Source organism: Crotalus tigris, unplaced genomic scaffold, assembly GCF_016545835.1.
Source record: "Crotalus tigris isolate CLP2741 ecotype Arizona unplaced genomic scaffold, ASM1654583v1 scf7180000023746.1698619, whole genome shotgun sequence".
Classification (NCBI taxonomy): Eukaryota; Metazoa; Chordata; class Lepidosauria; order Squamata; family Viperidae; genus Crotalus; species Crotalus tigris.
Window position 1 is genome coordinate 1,019,912 of NW_024100155.1, and position 21,447 is coordinate 1,041,358.

A 21,447-nucleotide genomic window follows, 5' to 3' on the forward strand; every position below is an offset into this window, starting at 1 on the left:
GAATTTTCTAGATATGGACAAATCTCTGCAGAATTCTAGAAAGCTGCCCTGGATTGAGGAATTGCTAATGGTCCTCTCTTCGCTGTGAGCGTTGACCAGGCTAAACTATAAAGCCATAAAAATAGAAAAGATTTTATTAATTGTAATAATTTGATAGTCCAAATGGAAGTCCCTTCAGTCTTGGGTGCATTCAAGTTGAGCCGTGTTTTCTGCTCCCCCAAAGAGGGCTGAATTTGAAGGTGGACTCCTCTCCAAATCATTATGAATTGTTAACTATGATCTGAAATGTAGGCTTCTTCAAATATGGCTGTTGAAAAGAGCGAGGGGGCCCTGCTCTTTTGGAACATGTCGAGAAAGCAACATTTGTCTATAAAAATGGTGACTTATTTGTTTGGGAGTGAATTTCAAAAGCATTGGTGAGGTGGTTTAGCTTTTGACGCTGAAATAAGGGGATGTGGTTTTTGCGTTGAAATCCAAACATTGCATTCCACAGACATGGGCATAAATTGAAAAACAGATCAATCCTTTTGACTTCCATTTAGTAACCAACATCTGCTAAGAATGTTTATTTCCGTGCTAGGAAGAAACAAAATAGCTTATTTTAATAGAAATTTGGTTAGTGTTTGTAATACACAACTGTGGTAACAATATGTTACTTTGAAACATCCAATTTCAACTAATTTTGCTGTGCTGGATCTGGGCACAGTGTCTAATCTTCCTTCCTTCCTTCCTTCTTTCTTTCTTTCTTTCTTTCTTTTCTTTCTCTTCTTCCTTCCTTCCTTTCTCTTTCAAATTGCAATATCCTTGCCATGTTGTTTAGAGAGGAACGTGCCAACTTGGAACTTTTTGATCCAAGCTAAAAATTGGAATGTTTCATCAGGCTTTTCTCCAATATTCTGAGAATTCTAGCAAATTTCCTATTGAATTCTGGATCTGGGTCAGATTCGGTCTCTTTCACCCTCCACCCCAGGCTTCAGGTGCGCAAGACTGCTTTCAAGTTCAGCGTCTACTTTCTGTTTGACTTGCAAAATTGCCCGCTGGATGTTAGGGAGGTCCCACTGTGTCCTCAGCAGTGCGTCCTCCAGCACAAGGACGCCGTCCCGAAACCGCCTCACTTGGGTACACACCGCCGTAGTCTTCAGTTCCAACCCTATTTCGTGAACTATCTTGCGGAGATACTGTTGGGTCTCGTGCAAGCAGTGAATTTCTAAGAAAGGCAGGAAAGAAAAGCCAGTAGCTAAATTTAAAGCTGCACTTCATAATTGCAACTTGGAAGAGTTGAACAGGACTCTGTTCCCTCACCACCGTTTATTAAAACAATTTCAGGCCAGTCTGGCTAAGAAAGAAATGAATCTTTCAACTGTTAGGCATCTTAGGGGAAACTCCCAATTCTGTTGTCTTTCGAGCTGAATTCTGATGGATCGGCTTTATACAAGGTTCTTGAGTAAAAGCCATTCTTACTGGCCCAGTTTTTATTTTCTGTATTAAAGGCATCACGGATTTTAGCAGGATGTAGACTCTGCCTTTAATTGCACTATTTTCACTTTCCTTTGACATTGCTGAAAAACAGTATGGTAGACAAAGTGAAGAATCCCCCGGTCTCTGTCATTTAGTCCAAAGTTTCTCAAACATGGCCACTTTAAGATGACTGGACTTCAATTCCCAGAATTCCACAGTGTGGGGAATTCCAGATGTTTTAAAAGTGGCCAAGGTTGAGAAACACTGATTAACTCTAAACCAAGGGTCTTCAAACTCGGCCCTTTTATGACTTGTGGATTTCAAACTGGGAGTTGAATTCTGGGAGTTAAAATCCGCAAGTCATCAAAGGGCCAAGTTTGAAGACCCCCTGCTATAAACCAATGCTGATTATTTTTGCAGCATTCCTGGTAGCTATCCAACCCACCACTAGTTCATTCCTTCAAAGTCATCTTTTCCGATTTGGCGTAACGGGAACAAAGTCAGAGGGGGAGATTTAAAGAGGGTCCTGGAGCTTAATTTCCTATTTTTTAAATAAAACAAGGTCGCCAGTCTGCCTTAATCTAAGAGAGAAGGCCATACCCAGCTGGAATTCCGGTGGATCAAAACGGAGACATCGCACAGCCGTGATCAGAGGCGGGCTATTGTCCATGGGCCGAATGAGGCCCTTGACAGCCAACTCGTAGGCTTCTTGAGTTTTCAAGTCCAGGTTAGCCCACCTGGAAAGGGATGAGTAGAAAAACAGAAGCATAATTATTTGGGAACAACAGGTCAGTCCAGAAGGCGAGTTTGCTCTCCGTTTACAGCCATCGTCAAAGTCGATTTTATTTCGCCCATGTTGCTGCGAACATTATCCCCTCCATGTTCCAAAGAAGGGATTCGTTTTTGCTATGATGCAGCTAGTCCCCGACTTCATTTAGTGACTGTTCAAAGTTACGACGGGACTGAAAAAAGTCACACCTGTTTTTCATACCTAAGACCGTTGCCGCATCCCCAGGGTCAAGTGATCAAAATTCAGACGTTTGGCAACGGACTCATATTTATGACGGTTGCAGTACGCTGAGATCCTACTATCCCCTTTTTGTGACCTTCAGAATCAGAATAGAGCGGGAAGGGACCATGGAGGTCCTCTAGTCCAGCCCCCTGCTCAGGCAGGAGTCCCTATATCATTTCAGACAAGTGGCTGTCCAGTCTCTTCTTTAAAACCTCCAGTGTGGAGCACCCGTGGTTTTTGAAGGCAAGCTGGTTAACTGTCCTCACTGTCAGGAAGTTTCTTCTTAATTCCAGGTTGCTTCTCTCTTTGATTAGTTTCCATCGTTTCTCGTCCTGCCTTCTGGTGCTTTGGAGAATAGCTTGATTCCCTCTTCTTTGTGGCAGCCCCTCAAATACTGGCAGACTGCTATCATGTCCCCCCTAGTCCTTCTTTTCTCTAGACTGGCCAAACCCAGTTCCTGCAATCGTGTTTTGTATGTTTTAGTCTCAAGGCCTTTAATCCTTTTAAAAGGGCTGGAAACTAAAACACACGAAGAACGGCTGCAGGATTTGGGCGTTGCTCTTCTCTGCACTTTTTCCAAACTCCTGGATTTAAAGAGGATTTCACTCAATAATTGCAGTAATTCGCTTAACTCTGGCTAAAAGGTGGTAAAAAATGGACGCGATTCGCAGCCATCTTACTTAGCGACGGAAATCCTGGTCCCCGGTCAAGCGCGCTTTGTATTGGTAACATTTCCATCCCCAGTGTGCAATCCCCCCCCCAAACCTGGATTCTCTGGTCCAGAAGTGCTAGAGAACTCTGGTTAATTTAACCAAACCACCCTGACAGACGTGATTCTCCTTGTTTACCAAAGCTTTAACTCAGCACACCAAGTTTGAGTGCAACAGGAAAGCCGCGGTTAGCTACTTCTGGGATTTTCTGGAGGAGAGCCAAGAGCCTACGGGTTGCAACAGGGGCGTGTATATTGTGAGACGCCACCTTTCCCTAACCTGGTATGTTGGACTTCTGTTTTCCCATCGCTCCCAGACTTGCTGGAAAGGTGACAGGAGCTTTGATTGTCAAGCTGCTGCCAGTTCATCAATAAAGACAGAAGTTGGCCCAGCCACAAATGCTTTACGGGCTACCACTTGGCCCTGCGTTTCCCCCATTTGCAAGACAACACACTCGTTTCGAAGGTACAAATATTTTATTATGCTCTAAAACCACATCCCCCCCCCCCAAAAAAAAACCAGGATGTTTCATTGCCCTCCAGCTTCTCTCCCAACTGAGAAATTGCACCCTCCGGGGAACCAATCTCATTTTCACTGATTTTTGGTTTTTTTTTTTTAAATAAACGGTCTCGCTTCCCACCACTCCTTCCATTCACAGCCTCGCCGACTTGGGCAGAGTCCATTTTATTATTTTAGATTTAAGAGCCTTTTCCGAGATCGGCCTTCAGCTCTTTTTTTTTAATCAACCGCTTCTGGATCGTCTTCCTCTTCGCCGCGGCAAGCAGGGATGCGAAACCTGGCAGAACAGCCCGGCTTTCCGATCCCCGTGTCCTAGTTTAAGGCTTCTTCTCGTCCGCTCCTGAAGGGACAGAAGGCGGCTGATGCTGCAGGGGATAATTCTGCAAGTACTCAAGAAACTCTTTGGCACGCCGGTCCGCCTCCGTCTCGGGGCGGAAATAGCACCAGAGGAGGATCAGGAAGATGACCAGGTTGATCAGCAAGGCCCGCCAGGCGGGCTGCCGCTGGTCGCTGCCCATGGACTGCCAGGCAGTCCACCGGCGAGGGTTGGCCGGGCTCTTGGTGAAGCTCAGCGGCTCCGAGCTTGCAGGCTCCTCGGGCTTTTTGGTCGGGCTGTAGAGGCGCCGGGGGAAGAAGCCGAGGGACAGTGGCGGCCTGCGGAAAAAACAGAAGGAGGTTGGTGACCGCCTCCGTGTCACCTCGCCAAGCCAGCCGCCTTCATGCCTTCCATGCAAGGTCTGCAGAGTTTGGACGGGGAGTCCTTAACTTAAAGACTGAACACTCAGCGACCGATCGAAGTTACGAAGTCGGAGCTTTTTCAGAGTTAACGACAGCCGCACCGGCCCATACATTTGCAACCGGCTTGCCTTGATGGCCGTTTGCACCATCCTGCGGTCAGGATGACACTCTCCCCCCCCTACAAATATGGCGTTTATTCCTGGTGTCCGGCAAGAAAAATGCATTTCAACGGTTGCTGCGATCCCTTCACGACCGTTGTAAAGCAAACAGTCCCGGCTTCCAATCTGGTCCCGTGATGCCTCAACGTACGACTGTGATGACCAATGGCCATAATTCCTGGCTCAGGAACGGTCATAAATCAAGGCCTGTCGTGGCTTGCCAAGTGTCCGGCGGCGGGACAGCGAAGTGGTCTAACACTTGCGTGCGTAAGATAAGATTCTTTTTGCAAAGCAAACAAAAGTCCACCATACCTCAAGCTAGCAGTTTGGAAAGCTGTTTCAGTGGGCTTATTTTGGGTCACCACCCTCAAGCAGAAAGGAGATTTTTAAAAGGAATTTATTTTTGCATCCTGGTAGCACTCACTGTGGATTGCAAAGGCCCAGGGCAAATTGGTTGCAGGGTGTGGATATGGCCGGTCTAGAGAAAAGAAGGACTAGGGGGGGACATGATAGCTGTATTCCAGTATTTGAGGGGCTGCCACAAAGAAGAGGAGGGGGTCAACTTATTCTCCAAAGCACCAGAAGGCAGGACAAGAAACAACGGATGGAAATTAAATTAAGGAGAGAAGCAACCCTGGAATTAAGGAGAAACTTCCTAACAGTGAGGACAATTAACCAGTGGAACTGCTTGCCTCCAGAAGTTGTGGGTGCTCCATTATTGGAGGTTTTTAAGAAGAGACTGGACAGTCACTTGTCTGGAATGGTACAGGGTCTCCTGCTTGAGCAGGAGGCTGGAGTAGAAGACCTCCAAAGTCCCTTCCAGCTCTATCGCGATTCTAATTCTTCTTGAATGTCCCTAACTTTAGGCAGGGTTGAGCCAGGCCCACACCACACCAGAGCATGTTGCCCCTTAGACCAGTGGTTCTCAACCTGTGGGTCAGGACCCCATTTGGGGTCGAACGACCATTTCACGGGGGTCGCCAAACAACGCAGTCCCCCATTTTTTCCCCCTTTTCCTTAGCTGTGCTACTCCCTTTTATTCTATTGGCTTTTGAAAGCCAATAGAATAGACTCTCTTGAATAGAGTCTAATTCTATTGGCTTTCAAAAGCCAATAGGAATTGTCCAGGCTGTCTCTGCCCTGCTGAGCCCGCCAAAAGTCCCATTCTGCAAACGGTGCTGCACCAGTTGAGTCGTCCTCGACTTATGACCGGTTGAGTAGTCCTTGACTTACGACCGGTTGGGGGTCGCGGCATTAAAAAGGTTGAGAACCACTGCCTTAGACACATTCACTGCAATTTGGTACTCACTGCAGTAAAGCCTTGTGATTGGATCCCTGGATCACCGAAACAATCCGCTCCAGCTTCTCCCGCGTGACGTGATCTCCAAAGAAGAAGACAATCGACGTTTAGCATCCCTTCCTCTGATTTCCCCCCCCCCCATCTTTTCCCAAAGCAATTCAGAAAAGTTTTTCCAATCCTGGGAAATCACCAACTGTAGAGCCGGTCGCCTTAGGCCCCCCTGGACGAGTCACTTACCAAATGTGCTCTTCTCAATCAGCTTCCCGGTGTCCGAGAAATTGTCCGTGGCTTTGCCGAACAAGCCGCTAACGGTGTAGGCCTTTGGAAAGGGAAAAATCCTGATAGCACACTGCGCCTTGCAAAGGCAGAGGGCGAAACTCCCTCAAAGCAGAATGTCAGCCCAAGAAAAGACAAAGACCTGCTGTTTTGTACAGAAATTGTTCTTGAATATCAACAGAGAGGAAACCCCTCTCCTATCTAGCACTGATGATGTTACCTAGTTGGGTAATGAAATGTCTGCAAGAAAAGAAGCAAGCTCGGAGAGCACTGAGGACCCCACAGTCCTCTTCTTCCTCCTTCTCTTTTCCCCCTCCTCCTCCTCCTCCTCCTCTCTGCAATCCCCACTCCCTTCTAGCACTGATGCTGTTACCTAGTTGGGTAATGAAACATCTGCAAGAAAACCACCCAGCTCAGAGAGCACCAAGGGCCCCACAGTTCTCTTCCTCTTCTCCGTTCATTCTCCTCCCTCCTTCCTCTTTTCCTTCTTCCCCTCCCCCTCCTTGCGAACCCCACTCCCTTCTAGCACTGATGATGTTACCTAGCTGGGTGATGAAACGTCTGCAAGCAAACAGCCCAACTCGGAGAGCCCCCAGGACCCCAGAGTTCTCCTCATCTCCACCAATCCCACTCCCTTCTAGCACTGATGATGTTACCTAGTTGGGTAATGAAAGGTCTGCAAGAAAACCACCAGGCTCAGAGGCCACCAAGAACCCCCACAGTTCGATCCTCAGCTACAGATGTTCTCTTCTACAAAGTTTCTTCCAGCTGAGGAGGTGAAGCTAAATTTACGTCTTAACATTCCACACGCCTCGTGGGCTGTTTTGAGAGCCTCCCCAAGACTTAATGGGGGTTTAATTTGCAAATTGAAGAATTTCCCCATGTGTGCTATACCAGCTCTCCTCAAATATAAACGGAGCCTTGCGTTGCAAAACAAATAGCGCCGCCTGCTAAGCGCCAGAAACGGAGGGACAGCTTACCCTGGTAAGATGTGCATTGTACCAATCTTTGAGCAGCTTCGTGCCGTGACCCACGCCGAGTACTGGAGGAGTAAAACACAGAAGGCAAAACAACTTGAGAATTAAAAACATCACTGTCTCCACTCAGTGAGTTCCAGCAGCCAGATCAAAGTGGCTTTAAATTAATCTGGGCAGGAAGAATTGCCCAGAACACTGGGGGGGGAGGGGGGGAGAAAGGATTGTTCAAAATTGTAAATCCATCATCCTAGAAAAATTCTAGATAAGCCCTAGTTTTCAAACGGGAGAAGCTAAAAAAAAACCACACAAACACACAATCCAATAAAGCTGAGTAGTCATTCCTAATAGGGTTAATGGAAACATTTCTAAAAGCCGAGCGAATTGCAGGAGAATATTGATGCTCTGTCCCATCTCTTGATTTTTTTCAAGAGATAACTGGACTTTCTTGTTTTTCTTTGAAGACGTTTCGCTTCTCCAAGAAGCTTCTTCAGCTCTAACTGGATGGTGGGGAAGGGAAGGAGTTATACTCCTTGCAGACAGCTGGTCATTTGCATCCTTTGAGAGAGAAAGTTGGACCATAAGAAAGGCTGAGTGCCAAAGAATTGAGGCCTTTGAACTCTGGTGCTGGAGAAGACTCCTGCGAGTCCCCTGGACTGCAAGGGGATCCAACCGGTCAGTCCTAGAGGAGATCAACCCTGACTGCTCTTTAGAAGGCCAGATCCTGAAGTGGAAACTCAAGTACTTTGGCCACCTAATGAGAAGGAATGACTCGCTGGAGAAGAGCCTGATGCTGGGAAAGATGGAGGGCAAGAGAAGAAGGGGACGACAGAGAAGGAGGTGGCTGGATAGAGTCCCTGAAGCAATAGGCATGAGCTTCAAGGGACTCCAGAAGATGGTAAAAGACAGGAAGGCCTGGAGGAACGTTGTCCACGGAGTTGCGATGGGTCGGACACGACTTCACAACTAACAACAACGAGGCCACTTGGAGGTTTACCTGTATCCTCAGGATCACCTGAGTTGTGCAAATAGGTGTTTCTTGGATGAGAAGCGAAACGTCTTCAAAGAAAAATAAGGAAGTCCAATTGCCTCCTGGAAAAGCACATTTGGGACAACCAGGATTTGGAGGACCAAGACTCTCCATATATTGACGCTCTGCTGATATCCCAGTTAAAAACTGGCTAGTAAGTTTGATCAAGCCTCCCTTTCCTTCCCAAGGAATTTTAATGCCTAGAGTTGCTTTTACTTACCAAACACACCGGACGAGTGCATGTCCAGACGAGGGCCTGCTCCAACATTTAACTGCGTAAAAACCGGTCCCGAAACTGTAAAGAAAACCGACACGGATTTTAACCGCGGAAGGACGCTCCCATTGTACAAAGCAAATGGTGGGAAATCAAAACATTCCCCCTGTGCCAAGCCAAAGATTACCTGTTAATTATTATTATTTTTTAAAGAAAAATGCCCAACGTGGTGGTGGTGTTTTTTTTTTTAAAAGACGCCAGATGGCATCCACCACGCCATTCAGCCCGAAAAGAGCAAATGTTCTGCCAAGAAACCTGGAAAAGCTCCTGGCTGGGGAAGGTTGATTTCACACAATGTAAATTATTCAGCGAAAGATCTTCGACAAAACACAAGCGGAAAAGATAAGATTTCTCTTTCGGACTGGCGGCGCTGCTGATCCAGTGTTGTCTGGATCCCGATTTCTGTAAATTCTCTTCACCGCCTTACCTAAAGGATGGTCAGCCAGCTTAGGAACCTGGCTAACCGTCAAGGTTAATTCCTTCCCGGTCTCTTTTTCGGCCACACTGGGTTGAAAGCATATTTGTTGACAAGGTTCTGGCTGCTTTAACGCGTTTAAGCCTGGAAGCAGAAAACAAAAACGTTTTTTTTTTCCCTCTTGTCCTCTCTTCCCATCCCCTCTGACATCTGGATTCTCCAGACCTTTCTTCTGAGTCAAGCGCGCAGGAATTTGCATTTGAGTACGGGGTGGGCTGGACTAGAAGACCTCCAAGGTCCCTTCCAACTCTGTTTAGTTTTCTGGAAACTCATCCCATTTTGCTAAAACGCCTCTTGGGAAGGAGGACAAGGCTTTCCCCGATAAGTTTACAGCCATCCATTCCGCTCCTTTGGAGCCCTCCGGATGTTCTCAACTTCTGGGAAAAGCCGTGTTATGTATCTGAGGGGTCCTTGGTACTAACACTGATGACGTTACCTACTTTGGGTCATGAAATGTCTGCAAGCTCAGAGAGCACCAAAGATTCCAGTCCACTTCCTCTTCCTCCTCCCCCCTGCAAACCCCACTTCCTTCTAGCCCTGATGATGTTACCTAGTTGGGTCATGAAATGTCTGCAAGAGAACAACCAAGCTCAGACAGCACCGAAGATTCCACCGTCTTCTTGCAAACCCCACTTCCTTCTAGCCCTGATGATGTTACCTAGTTGGGTCATGAAATGTCTGCAAGAGAACAACCAAGCTCAGAAAGCACTGAGGACCCCACAGTCCTCCTCCTCTTCCCTGCAAGCCCCACTCCTAGCACTGATGATGTTCCCTAGTTGGGTCATGAAATGTCTGCAAAAAAACAGCCAAGCTCAGACAGCACCGAAGATTCCACCGTCTTCTTGCAAACCCCACTTTCTTCTAGCCCTGATGATGTTACCTAGTTGGGTCATGAAATGTCTGCAAGAGAACAACCAAGCTCAGAAAGCACTGAGGACCCCACAGTCCTCTTCCTCCTTTTCTTCCTCCTCCTCCCTGCAAGCCCCACTCCCTTGTAACACTGATGATGTTACCTAGTTGGGTCATGAAATGTCTGCAAGAAAAGAAGCAAGCTCAAGAGAGCACCGAGGACCCCACGTTCTCTCCCTCTTCATTCATTCTCCTTCCTCTTTCCCTTCTCCTCCTCCTCCTCCTCCTCCTCTCTGCAAACCCATCCCTTTAGCCCTGATGACGTTCCCTAGTTGGGTCATGAGACATCCGCAAGAAAACCATCAAGGACCCCTTCATTTCAACCCTGACCCACAAATCGCCTTTATGATGCATCTTGCGGGCTTCCTGCGTAAACCAGAGCAGCCTCTCCCTCCAAAGCTAGAAATCGGGGGGGGGGGGAGAGAAACGTGTGTGTGTGTGTGTGTGTGTGTGTGTGTGTGTGTGTGTGTGTAACAGCTGGAACGAAAATCCAGCCCCGAGGAACGGGCAGCAGCGGCGCAAACGCGCCCTTGGAAAACCCGCTACGCGCTCGCCAAAGCGCAAAGGCGAAAACGGGCGGCGCGCTTGCAGAATTGGCACCGCTGGGGGGGGGGTCAGGGGGTGGCAGCCGTCCCTGGCCGTGGGGGGGGGGCTGAAAGGAGAAGCGGGGGGGGGTCGGCTCACCCTTGATCAGGTGCAGCTTCACCGTCTCCGTGACCGTCATCCAGTGCACGCCCGGCGGCTTGTAGACGGCGAAGAGCCCTTGCAAAGCCGTGCCCGCCGCCGCCCGCATGGTGCCCTCCCCGCCGCCGCCGTCCTCGGCCGGTGCAACCGCCTCTCCGCTCCCCCTAGCGCTGCCGGGTTGAGCCCGACTGGAAATAGAGTCCCCCCGGGAACACGAGCCCGTCCGCCCCAGCAGCCAGCCGGCCGTCTCCAAGGCGAGAGACGCGCAAAGCGAAAGCGGCTGCCGGCGCGCCCGGGGAGCCGTGCCAAGAGGGTTGGGGGGCTGCCGGGAAGACCCGGGTTGGGGTCTTTGCAAAAGGGGCTCGCTCGGCCGAGGGGCGGACAACTCCAAGACACACACACACACACACACACACACTGGCTCACACATAAACACACACACACACACACACCCCGTCCCTAGATCCAGAGGGCGGATAATTCTCTCTCTCTCTCTCTCTCTCTCTCTCTCTCTCTCTCTCTCTCTCTCACACACACACACACACACACACAGTCCCTAGATCCAGAGGGCGAACAAGTCTCTCTCTCTCTCTCTCTCTCTCTCTCTCTCTCTCTCTCTCTCTCTCTCTCACACACACACACACACACACACACACACACACACACACACACACACACAGAGTCCCTAGATCCAGAATACTCCGCGGTGGGAAGGATCGGAGCGCAAAGCGTCTGGAGGTCAGTGGCTCGAGCACAGAGGGCGTTTACGGCTCCCTCGGGGCTCCCTCTCTCTCTCTCTCCACCTTGCCCTTGCAGGCTGCGGAGGATGGGCTTTGGAACGCAACACTGGGGAGCCGCCAGCCTTTCCCTCCGCCAAAGGAATACAGATCTGGTGTCTCCCCCCCCCCCAGGCAACGTTGCTCGACCTTGCTTCTCCCCTCGAAGCTGGGTGAACTTCAACTCCCAGAATCCCCCAGCCTACTGACCGGAGGATTCTGGGAATCGAAGTCCACCCAGCTGAAAAGGTTACAAGGTTGAGGGCTGCTCTCGTAGACTTTGCGTGTGTGTTCATACATGGGAATAGTTTTAAAATCCTGGTTACTTTCACCGCATCCGCTTTGCAGAAAAAACCATTTTTCCAGCCAGGGAAAAAAAATAAAAATCCGATTTTTTTTTTCCCCCTGCTGGATTGGAAAGGGTGGACTTTGGCCGCCACAGCCGAGTGCAACAGTTGGAGGGGTGATGGTGGAGAGTCTGGGGTCCTATATGCGTGTATCCCCTCCCCTTTCTCCCTTTTGCCCCGCGGAGAATTACGCCGCTTTCCTGCCCTCCCAACCCACAGCAATTTTCCAAAATTCGTTTTTAAAATCCCAGCAAAATCCTCGCTTTGCAGATGCTGCTTGTTCACACGAGTTTCTTTGGAGACGGCCACTAGAGGGCACTCTCCACTTTCTCTTTTGCTCTGACGCGAGAGTTCTGGCCAGATGGTGGCGCTGTAGCACCGCGTATGATGATGATGATGATAGAAAGAACTGGAGAAAATAGCAAAATACAAAGACCTACAAATAGAAATAGAAAGACTGTGGCAAAAGCAAGCAAGGGTAGTACCAATAGTAATAGGCTCCTTAGGTGCAATCCCAAAACAACTGGAGCACCACTTGAACACCATTGGCACTGACAAATTCGCTATTAGTCAATTGCAAAAGGTGGCCTTATTAGGAACTGCTTCCATCCCGTGACGATACCTGTAATACCATCAAACATCCACATCTGCCTATCCCAGGTCCTGGGTAAGAACTCGATAGGTAGACAAAATGCCAAATCCAGTCTGAACATCTGGCTGACTGTGCGATGATCAATAATAATAATAATAAAAGTTGGAAGGTACCTTGGAGGTCATCTAGTCCAACCCCCTGCTCAGGCAGGAAACCCTATACCATTTCGGACAAATGGCCATCCAGTCTCTTATCCCGTCCTTTGCTTGCAATGCCTTTGATAGTCTCCAGGGCTACCTTACCTGCTCTGAAAAATGCACTTTAAAAAAAAAAAAAAACCCTCTTTTTTGCAGAGTTTTGCCCCGCAGAGGAAGATCCCAACTATGCACAGATTGCTGTCCAGTCGTGCTCTGAAATTCCTGCCTTGGATAGGGAACGTGGGAAATGTTTTGGAGTCCTCCTGGCTCATAGGCAAGTCTTCTGTCTGGTCCTGGTCTCCTTGCCAAACTTTCATCGCTTTCTGATATCTGCTTTTTTTTTTTTTTACAGTAAATTTACATGTCCCTCACCTTGCAGCCACGCAATTTGTAACGCTCTTTTGTTGTAGGTAGAGAACGGATCGTGTTTTACATGCATTCTTACCAAAACTCTTAACCTCAGCAGCGGTGCATTTTAATTCAGTTTAATTTTAACGACACGATAACGGTGTTCCAGCATTTGAGGGGCTGCCACAAAGAAGAGGAGGGGGGGTCAAATTATTCTCCAAAGCACCAGAAGGCAGGAGAAAGAACAATGGAGGAGAGCTAATCAAGGAGAGAAGCAACTTGGAATTAAGGAGAAATTTCCTGACAGTGAGGACAATTAACCAGTGGGACAACTTGCCACCAGAAGTTGTGGGTGCTCCATCACTGGAGGTTTTTAAGAAGAAACTGGACAGTCACTTGTCTGAGAGGGTATAGGTTCTCCTGTTTGAGCAGGGGGCTGGACTAGAAGACCTCCCCTTCCAGCTCTATTCTGATAGAGATTAACCCTTGCAGAGTCAAGTCCTAGATTAGCTTGTCTGCTTGAAGACCACCGAGGAAGACTAAGGAGATTGACTCACCTAGAACAGAAGCTGGTGGTGAACCTCCTTAGTTGGGATGTCCTCCCTTTCTGTTTGGGGCCTGTTTGTGCGGACCGGATGCTGGCATGTCACAGCCCAGGACCGGTCCATGGACCAGGGCTTGGGGACCCCTGGTCTAGGGTCTCCTGCTTGAGGGTTGGACTAGAAGACCTTCAAGGTCCCTTCCAGCTCTCTTCTATTCTAATTCAGGAAACTTGCACAGCCCCCGACTCTCAGTGGCTCTGCGCAGCTCATCACAATCCTTAAAAGACGTGGCAATCAATAAAGCATCAAAGACATTTTCTGCTCCTAGCCAAAATCTCAAGGCTGTGATGAGGCTCTTATGGCAGTGTTTCTCAACCTTGACAATTTTAAGGCATGTGGACTTCAACTGGGGGGGAAAAAAAACGCATGTATTAAATGCTGCTTGGGTTTTGACTGCATTCCAGGGCTTTGGAAAGTTAGAAAAAACAAACAAACTAAAGTCTTGAAATGTTTCTGATTCTCTAACTTTAACCCTTTGTCTTCCGTGCAGGGCGACCAATTAGCCACACCAGCCCCCTCGCAGCTTTCCTGAGCCCCCTGCAAGAAGCAAGCCATTTCCCACTCTATCCAAACCACATCCCCACCAGCGTCTTGCAAAAATGCCTGTTGACAGCCGGCTCAGCCTTTATGTCCCTCTACAACCCCTATCGCCACGGTGAGCTGGGTGTTGTGGTGTTGTGTCTCTGTCTGTGTGTCTGCCTGTCTGCCTGCCTGTCTGTCTGTCTGTCTGTCTGTCTGTCTGTCTGTCTATCTATCTATCTATCTATCTATCTATCCGTATCTATCTATCTATCTATCTGTCTATCTATCCATCCATATCTATCTATCCGTATCTATCTATCCGTATCTATCTATCTATCTATCTATCTATCTATCTATCTATCTATCCGTATCTATCTATCTATCTATCTATCTGTCTATCTATCCATCCATATCTATCTATCCGTATCTATCTATCTATCCGTATCTATCTATCTATCTATCTATCTATCTATCTATCTATCTATCTATCTATCTATCTATCTCTGTGTCTGTCTGTCTGTCTATGTCTATTATCTGTTCGTCAGAGAGGGCTTTAAAGCAATGTGAAGCGGTATATAAGTCCAACTGCTGCTGCCATTGCTATTACGGCTGCGTTGTATCACTCCCTCTCCTTTTTTTTTCCTTCTTCCCTCCTCCTTCCAGATATGGTAGCCGTCCTGGGAGAGACAACAGGTTCAATAGCTTTAAAGAATCTCTGGGAACAGATGAAGAACGACCCGGAAGGAAGGCAGGTCCTCCAGTAAGTGAATCTCTTTCTTTTAGCCTGCAGCCCAGACAGACGGGATGATTTTTATGGAGATAAATCTGAAAAAAAACTTCTGTGAATTAGTGAATACACTTTCACTGCAGGAAGTCCACCACTTACAGTGGTTCATTTAGTGACTGTGTAAAGTTACAATGGCACTGAAGGAAAGTGTCTTATGACCACTGACTTAACAACTATGGCGAGAACGGCCATCAAATGGGGCAACGCTCACTTAAAAAAAATCTGTCAGTTAGAGCAGAAATGTCGGGTTCTGTCGTAACTTGAGGACTCCCTGAACTCTTAACAATGTTGGGGCCCAAAAGCTGAGATGTTCATTTATATTTTTATTGAAAGCTGTGTAGGTTAAAAACCAGCACAGTTGGAAGTCTTCCACAACCAAGGCTTGGTCTAGTGCAGGGGTAGTCAGCCTTGGCTCTTTTATGACTTCAACTCCCAGAATTCCTGAGCCAGCATGGGGGAACTATGGCCCCTTCATGACTCGTGGACTTCCAACTCCCATAATTCCTGAGCCAGCATGGCTCAGCTTGGAAACCTCTCCCTTTCCCCTCAGCATGGCTGGCTCAGGAATTCTGGGAGTTGAAGTCCATGAGTCATAAAAGGGCCAAGGTTGCCTACCCCTGGTCTAGTGGTATTGGTGAGCGTGTCACCTTGTGCTTAACCAGCATTCATTGAAAAAAACCCCATAAATAAAGATGAATCTTGGTTTACGAGCTGATCCCGCAAAACCCAGGGAAGTTGAGATTCAGCTGGACCGGGGCCAGCGGACCTCACCTCTGTTGGACCAAACTAATCCCTAAAGAGAGGCCCACCATGTGTCCAATGGACCCTTTCATGACCTGCTGAACTGCTGCCTGCAATTCCATTGTTTTCCTTCGCAGAGAGCGGCCTTGGATCCGCCTTTCCACCTTGGATGTAGCTGGACTTCGGGGGCTTCCCGACGGGACCTTCGGCCGAGAATACATTCGCTTCCTGGATGATAATGTGCGTACTGTCACAGCTCGGCTTTTCAAAGAGCGTTTGTTGTCCTAGGAGGCACGTTGAATTTCTGTTTCCGTTCGAAAAGCAAATCTTTGGTGCCCTTTGAACTTGCAGACGTTTCATTCGCCAGACTAGGGAACGTCCTCAGTGCTAGGAGAGAGTGTGGGATGAGAGGAGGAGGACGACAATGACGACGATTGTGGGGTTGTTTTCTTGCAGACATTTCATGACCCAACTAGGGAACATCGTCAGTGCTAGAAGAGAGTGGAATTTGCAGAGAGGAGGAGGAGGACTGTGGGGTCCTTGGTGCTCTCTGAGCTTGCTTGTTTTCTTGCAGACGTTTCATGACCTAACTGCTAACATCATCAGTGCAAGGTGGAGAGGAGGAGGAGACTCCCTTCTAGCACTGATGATGTTACCTAGTTGGGTAATGAAACGTCTGCAAGAAAACAACCAAGCTCAGAGAGCACCAAGGACCCCACAGTAGTCGTCGTTGTCGTCATCGTCCTCCTCCTCCTCCTCCTCCTCCTCCTCCTCCCTTTCTTGTCCTCCACTCCACAAACCCCTCTCCCTTCTAACACTGATGATGTTACTTAGCCGGGTCATGAAAACGTCTGCAAGAAAAAAGCCAAGCTCAGAGAGCACCAAGGACCCCACAGGTCAACCCCGAGCTACAAATATTGACCGCAATTCTCAATTTAGAAGCATAACTGAACCCGGAACTGGTTGTGGATGAATGGCCAAGGGCAAAGCACTATGGGCTTTGTGGTCTGAAACCTCCAAAGGGCACCTGGTGGCCGGTTTAACCATCAGTAGACGCTCTCTCCATCTTCCTTGGCCCATCGGTGGCTCCTTTGAATTGAGGGCGTTGAGAACAACAACAACAACAATAGTAATAATAATTGATTAGACTTGTATGCCGCCCAACTCTCAACCACTCCGGGTGGCTCACAAAAGTCAAGCGAAGAAATTACAATAAAATCAGTCAGAGAATCATCCCGGGGCGGCTGACGGTTGTGCATAGCTAGGGCCTTCCTTATCTAGGAAATTAATATTGGCTTTTTTTTTTTTATTAAATTTCCCGACGGGCAGAGGGTGTCTCCAGACACAAGGATGCCAGCCCGGTTCATTGACGACGAAGACCTGGCCTACGTCATCCAGCGCTACCGGGAAGTCCACGATCTGCTACACACCCTTCTCGGCATGCCCACCAACATGCTTGGTGAGTGTCTTTTAGCGGCCAGCGGGATGTCTTGGGGGGGTCTCCACTCCACGATTAGGGGATTTGGGGAAGCCTGGGTCCCAGAGCCCGAGAGGCAGGGGCTGAGAAGGACGGCCGTCTTGGCTGAGACCGATGTTTCTCCCAAAGGGAGAAGGCGTTCGGGGCTTGATCAAAATTCTGAGTTTAGGGGTGTCGTTCCTTGGCGCCAGGAGGAAGGGGGTTGTCAGGTGGGGTTGTGTTGTGTCACTGCTCTGGAAATGCCAGCAGCCCGTCCTTTAAATACGTGGGATGTCCTGCTTTTCCCAATTCGGATCAAAGTCTTTGGATCCTCACGTTTCTTTCGCTTCCCTTTCCCCTTTCCTTAACTCGCCTTCCCTTCTTCTCATTTCCAACTCCTTCCTTCCTTCCTTCTTTTTGCTTCTTCCTTTCCTTTCCTTATACATCCTCTTTCTCCTTTTTCTTCTTCCTTTCCTTCCTCTCATTTTCAACTCCTTCCTTCCTTTGTTCCTCTTTTTCTTTCTTTTTCTTTTTTCTTCTTCCTTTCCTTTCCTTATTCATCCTCCTTCCCCTTTTTCTTTTTCCTTTCCTTTCCTTTCCCTTCACCTCCTTTCTTTTCCTTTTCCTTCCCTTTCTCTTCCCTTTCCTTTCCCTTCCCTTCCCTTTTCCTTTCTTTTTCCTTCCCTTCCCTTCCCTTCCCTTTCCTTTTCTTCCCTTCCCTTCCCTTCCCTTCCCTCCTCCTCCTCCTCCTCCTCCTCCTCCGCCACCGCTTCATTTTTTCTTGAAACATGCAGCTGGCTGCCACAGCACTCAACAGGTGACTTAATAACCCCCTTCCTAATTCCCCGTGAAAGAAGTTATCTTTCTAATTGCTGTAACCACTGGAGCCGTTCACCCTTCCCTTTGGAAAAAAAACTGCTGACAGAGGACCACAGATAATCAGGGCTGAGGGTGTTGAAATTCGGACCCGGCCACCTTTGGCTTAGTTTCAGGCTATGCCCAGGGTTATGATTCACTGGGAAGCCTCCATGTTGTTTCTCCAAATGGTTTTGAGCAATCCGTCCTGAGTCTGAAGCAAGTGGAGAGGATGACTCACCCATGGCCGGACTGGTAGCAGCAGCCTGGCTGAGGGATTCTGGCAGGCTGTATTTTTAGATCCGTGGGGGCTGAGATCTTTGACCTTCCACACACAATTCTCTTACCCCCATTTCCGTTCCTCCCCATCCGGAAGATTCAACCCCTCTAAGAGACAGATCCTCTAGAGCAGTGGTTCTCAACCTTTTTAATGCCGCGACCCCCAACCGGTCGTAAGTCGAGGACGACTCAACCAGTCGTAAGTCGAGGACGACTCAACTGGTGCAGCCCCGTTTGCAGAATGGGACTTTTGGCGGGCTCAGCAGGGCAGAGACAGCCTGGACAATTCCTATTGGCTTTGGAAAGGTTCACCAACCTGCTTCTCATCCCCAAAAGAGATAAGGCAAAGACTTCCAAGTTTCTTTTTGATGTTTTCTTCCTGTGCTGGGTATAAACCACGTTTCTCTAACCGGCGTTCCATCGTTCATTTCGATGGTTCTGTACTTCTGATTTTCTTGCTTCCCTGATGCTCTGTCTTAGGCGAAGTGGTGGTCAAGTGGTTTGAGGCTGTCCAGACCGGTCTGCCCATGTGCATTCTGGGAGCGCTCTTTGGTCCTTTACGTTTAAATACCCGGTAAGTCGAGGATTTTATAAATGCAAACTTGCTGGCCGGCATACCTTCCAATTGAAATCACGATGCATGCAACAACTGGGAGCTTGGGTGAAACTTTTATCCTTGACTGATTGATTGATTGATTTGCTAATTACACCTTCAAAATTATTGCCTTGCCCTTTTCAAGGTGATGGCAGCTGTCGTAACTTCTAATTGTTGGTTTTGGCTTAATCTTTAAAAAAAAAAAAAAATCCGAGAGCATTATAGGTTGCACAAAAGACGGGATTTTGCAAAAGTCTTACAAAGATCTTGTTTGTGTGTCAAAAAGCATCCCGGATAAAGCATGTCCCAAACCTATTAGGAAGTTTGGCCTCTTTGCCTTGAAATTTTCTCTTGGCGTTTCTGCAGCTGTACGTTTCGTGCAAAAAAGCGTGAGCGTTAATCAGGCACTGCTTTGTAGCCAGGTTAAAACCCATTTGCAAAGATCGTAGCAGCTACGAAACCCATGGAAAAAGTCAGTTAAATGGAAGGAAATAATATGGTTTGAGCAGTTTGTCTGATGTTTAAACTATCCTGCCTTAAAAACAATCTGGGGAAATAGACACTAGAGAAATGCAACCTTCTTCTGATGCCTAAATTTTAATACAGGACTGGGTTAAAACTGCTAGGATTAAATTGGATTAAACAGGTCACCACCTGTGAAGAAGATTTGATATAGGTCAGCTGTCCAGGAGCGAAGACCTTTGAGTCTAAAAAACGTAGCGGTTGTAATCTTTCTACTTTCTCGTTTTCTTTTTTTTTTTAAAAAAATAAAGTAAATAAATAATTTCCTCCCCCCCCCATTTTTTATTTCCCTTCCTTTCCCCAGTAAGTGGCAGCTTTTGACTGCGGAGCTTATCCCGTGGGCCGTTCAGAGCGGACGAAACGCCAGCTGCATCTTGAATTTTTATTATGAGAAGCGTTGGGAGCAATCGGTGGAGTCTCTTCGCCGTGAAATCGGCATTTTCCCACCTCCTGGGATCCATTTTTGAGCTTCCGTGGATGAAACAGGAGGAACACCTGATGGAGACCATTCCTTTTCAGGAAGCCACGGAATTAAATTCTGGATATTAAATCGTCTGGCCAAGCCTAGGGTGTCTTGGGGCCCCACCTTCCTTCACCAGTGGACGTCCCCAACTTTTTCTTCGGCCTGCACTGTTAAAAGAATGTTTAAAAGAGGAGAAAAAACAGAAACATCACCACAAAATCCAGAAATACGGAAGCTTCGACATAAATGGAGAAAATATTGACAGTCCCAAGGCAGGAAAGACTGAAGGACGAAAATGGCTACCACAATTAGATCTCGGCTCCTAAGATACGTAGAGTTGTCGTTTTATGGCGGCGTTTTCACAAGTCAAACTGGAGTAATGCCTTAGCGCTTTCGTTCTCACAAACACCCTTTGTGGGTTTGGATCGGAGAATCCCTCAACTTGGCCTAGGATGCTCTTCCAAGCCTCGCCTGAATCTTTTCCAAAATATTTTCATCCTTTCCTGTTGCTCAAACTCAAGATGATTTTTTTGGGATGCCCAGCCTAGGAAAGGACAATAGACATCTCATTTCTGCCTTGAGTTGTTTACAAGAATTCCCCTCTATAAAGCAGATCGAATGCCAGTGATAAGTTGGAATGCACAACCACAAATATTCGCCAACCACTTGTGTTCTAGGGCAGGTACAAATATGCAGAACGAAGTTCTGTTTATAGTCTCAATAGGGTGGTGATATTTTGCAGATTTTTATCTTCCGTTCCAAGGCTTCTGGTTCCTTAAAATATCCCAAACTTTCTTCTTAAATATCTTTATAACGTGGTTTCTCATCCCAGTTTTTCAATAAAATTTGCAGCTCTCGGTTCTGCTTCCTTTGGAAAGAGAGTCACAGATTTCTCTGTTTGCAAACTAAGGTTCATTATACAATGCATGGTTCACACAATGTGCTTAAAGCCAAAAAGGTGGCTTGTTTGTTGTGAATCGAACCACTGGTGCTGGTTCAACAAACTGAGGCTTAATAAATATCAGGCTAATCTCTGCGAAAACAGTTTCGTTATGAACTATCTTGTTATCCATGGCTGTTTCTGGGAAGCCTTTTTTTATGGACACTAAAGATGGTCTAATTCAAACACAGTTGCTCAAACACAGGTTCAAAGCCAGCCACCATAGCTTGGAATTCCTTGCTGTACGATTTAATAACGCATCTTTTAAAAAAAGAAACAGGTAGCAGTTCCAGGGTTTCGAGAACCAAAAAGAAATTAAGGGATCTCGGAGTCCTAGTGGACCATCACTTAGATATGAGCCAGCCGTGTGCTGCAGCTGCCAAAAAAGCCAACACAGTGCTAGGCTGCATTAACAGAGGGATGGAATCAAGATCATGTGAAGTGTTAATACCACTTTACAAGGCCTTGGTAAGGCCACACTTGGAATCCTGCATCCAGTTTTGGTCACCACGATGTAAAAAAGATGTTGAGACTCTAGAAAGAGTCCAGAGAAGAGCAACAGAGATGATTAGGGGACCGGAGGCTAAAACATATAAGGAACGGTTGCTGGAATTGGGTATGTCTAGTTTAAAAAAGAGAAGGACGAGGGATGGAATGATAGCAGTGCTCCAATATCTCAGGGGATGCCCCAAAGAAGAGGGAGTCAAGCTATTCTCCAAGGCGCCTGAAGAACGCAGGACAAGAAGCGACGGATGGGAACTAATCAAGGAGAGAAGCAATCTAGAAACAAGGAGAAACAATTAACCAGTGGAACAACCTGCCTCCAGAAGCGGTGAATGCTCCAACACTGGAAGTTTTTAAGAAGAGACTGGACAGCCATTTGTCTGAAATGGTGTAGGGTTTCCTGC

General features: G+C 47.6%; 2 protein-coding genes across 4 annotated transcripts; one reads left to right on the forward strand and one right to left on the reverse strand.

The window, feature by feature from the left end:
- Positions 1-734: 734 nt before the first annotated feature.
- Positions 735-11,002, reverse strand: TRUB2 (TruB pseudouridine synthase family member 2). 3 transcript variants are annotated; one of them, XM_039321524.1, is made up of 9 exons: positions 10,518-11,002; positions 9,475-9,602; positions 8,877-9,008; positions 8,396-8,470; positions 7,152-7,213; positions 6,133-6,214; positions 5,905-5,977; positions 2,059-2,195; positions 735-1,207 (listed from the first exon to the last, which is right to left on the reverse strand). In XM_039321524.1, the coding sequence occupies exons 2-9, from the start codon at positions 9,485-9,487 to the stop codon at positions 939-941; spliced, it is 843 nt and encodes a 280-aa protein (XP_039177458.1). In that variant the 5' UTR covers positions 9,488-9,602; positions 10,518-11,002; the 3' UTR covers positions 735-938. The 3 variants fall into 3 exon arrangements, with proteins under 3 accessions (XP_039177458.1, XP_039177455.1, XP_039177456.1); XM_039321521.1 differs by lacking the exon at positions 9,475-9,602 and having other exon boundaries at positions 10,518-10,998; XM_039321522.1 differs by lacking the exons at positions 735-1,207; positions 2,059-2,195; positions 9,475-9,602 and adding an exon at positions 3,779-4,353 and having other exon boundaries at positions 10,518-10,984.
- A 116-nt stretch (positions 11,003-11,118) lies between these two features.
- On the forward strand, positions 11,119-20,476 carry COQ4 (coenzyme Q4). Its single transcript, XM_039321525.1, has 8 exons — positions 11,119-11,255; positions 12,586-12,703; positions 13,870-14,034; positions 14,565-14,661; positions 15,567-15,669; positions 16,759-16,888; positions 18,500-18,593; positions 19,441-20,476. Exons 2-8 carry the CDS (start codon positions 12,616-12,618, stop codon positions 19,601-19,603), a joined length of 840 nt encoding a protein of 279 aa, XP_039177459.1. The 5' UTR covers positions 11,119-11,255; positions 12,586-12,615; the 3' UTR covers positions 19,604-20,476.
- The last annotated feature ends 971 nt before the right edge of the window (positions 20,477-21,447 follow it).

Bases quoted from the DNA above. Each gene is read 5' to 3' on its own strand.
- TRUB2 (XM_039321521.1), bottom strand. From the start codon at position 10,947: ATGTGTGAGCCAGTGTGTGTGTGTGTGTGTGTGTGTGTCTTGGAGTTG. The intron at 8,471-8,876 runs GTAAGGCGGTGA...TTTTCTTTACAG, and splicing joins GCTGGCTGACCATCCTTTAG to TTTCGGGACCGGTTTTTACG. The intron at 1,208-2,058 runs GTATGGCCTTCT...TGCCTTTCTTAG, and splicing joins TCCACCGGAATTCCAGCTGG to AAATTCACTGCTTGCACGAG.
- COQ4 (XM_039321525.1), top strand. From the start codon at position 12,616: ATGCACAGATTGCTGTCCAGTCGTGCTCTGAAATTCCTGCCTTGGATA. The intron at 12,704-13,869 runs GCAAGTCTTCTG...TCTTCCGTGCAG, and splicing joins GGAGTCCTCCTGGCTCATAG to GGCGACCAATTAGCCACACC. The intron at 18,594-19,440 runs GTAAGTCGAGGA...TCCTTTCCCCAG, and splicing joins CCTTTACGTTTAAATACCCG to TAAGTGGCAGCTTTTGACTG.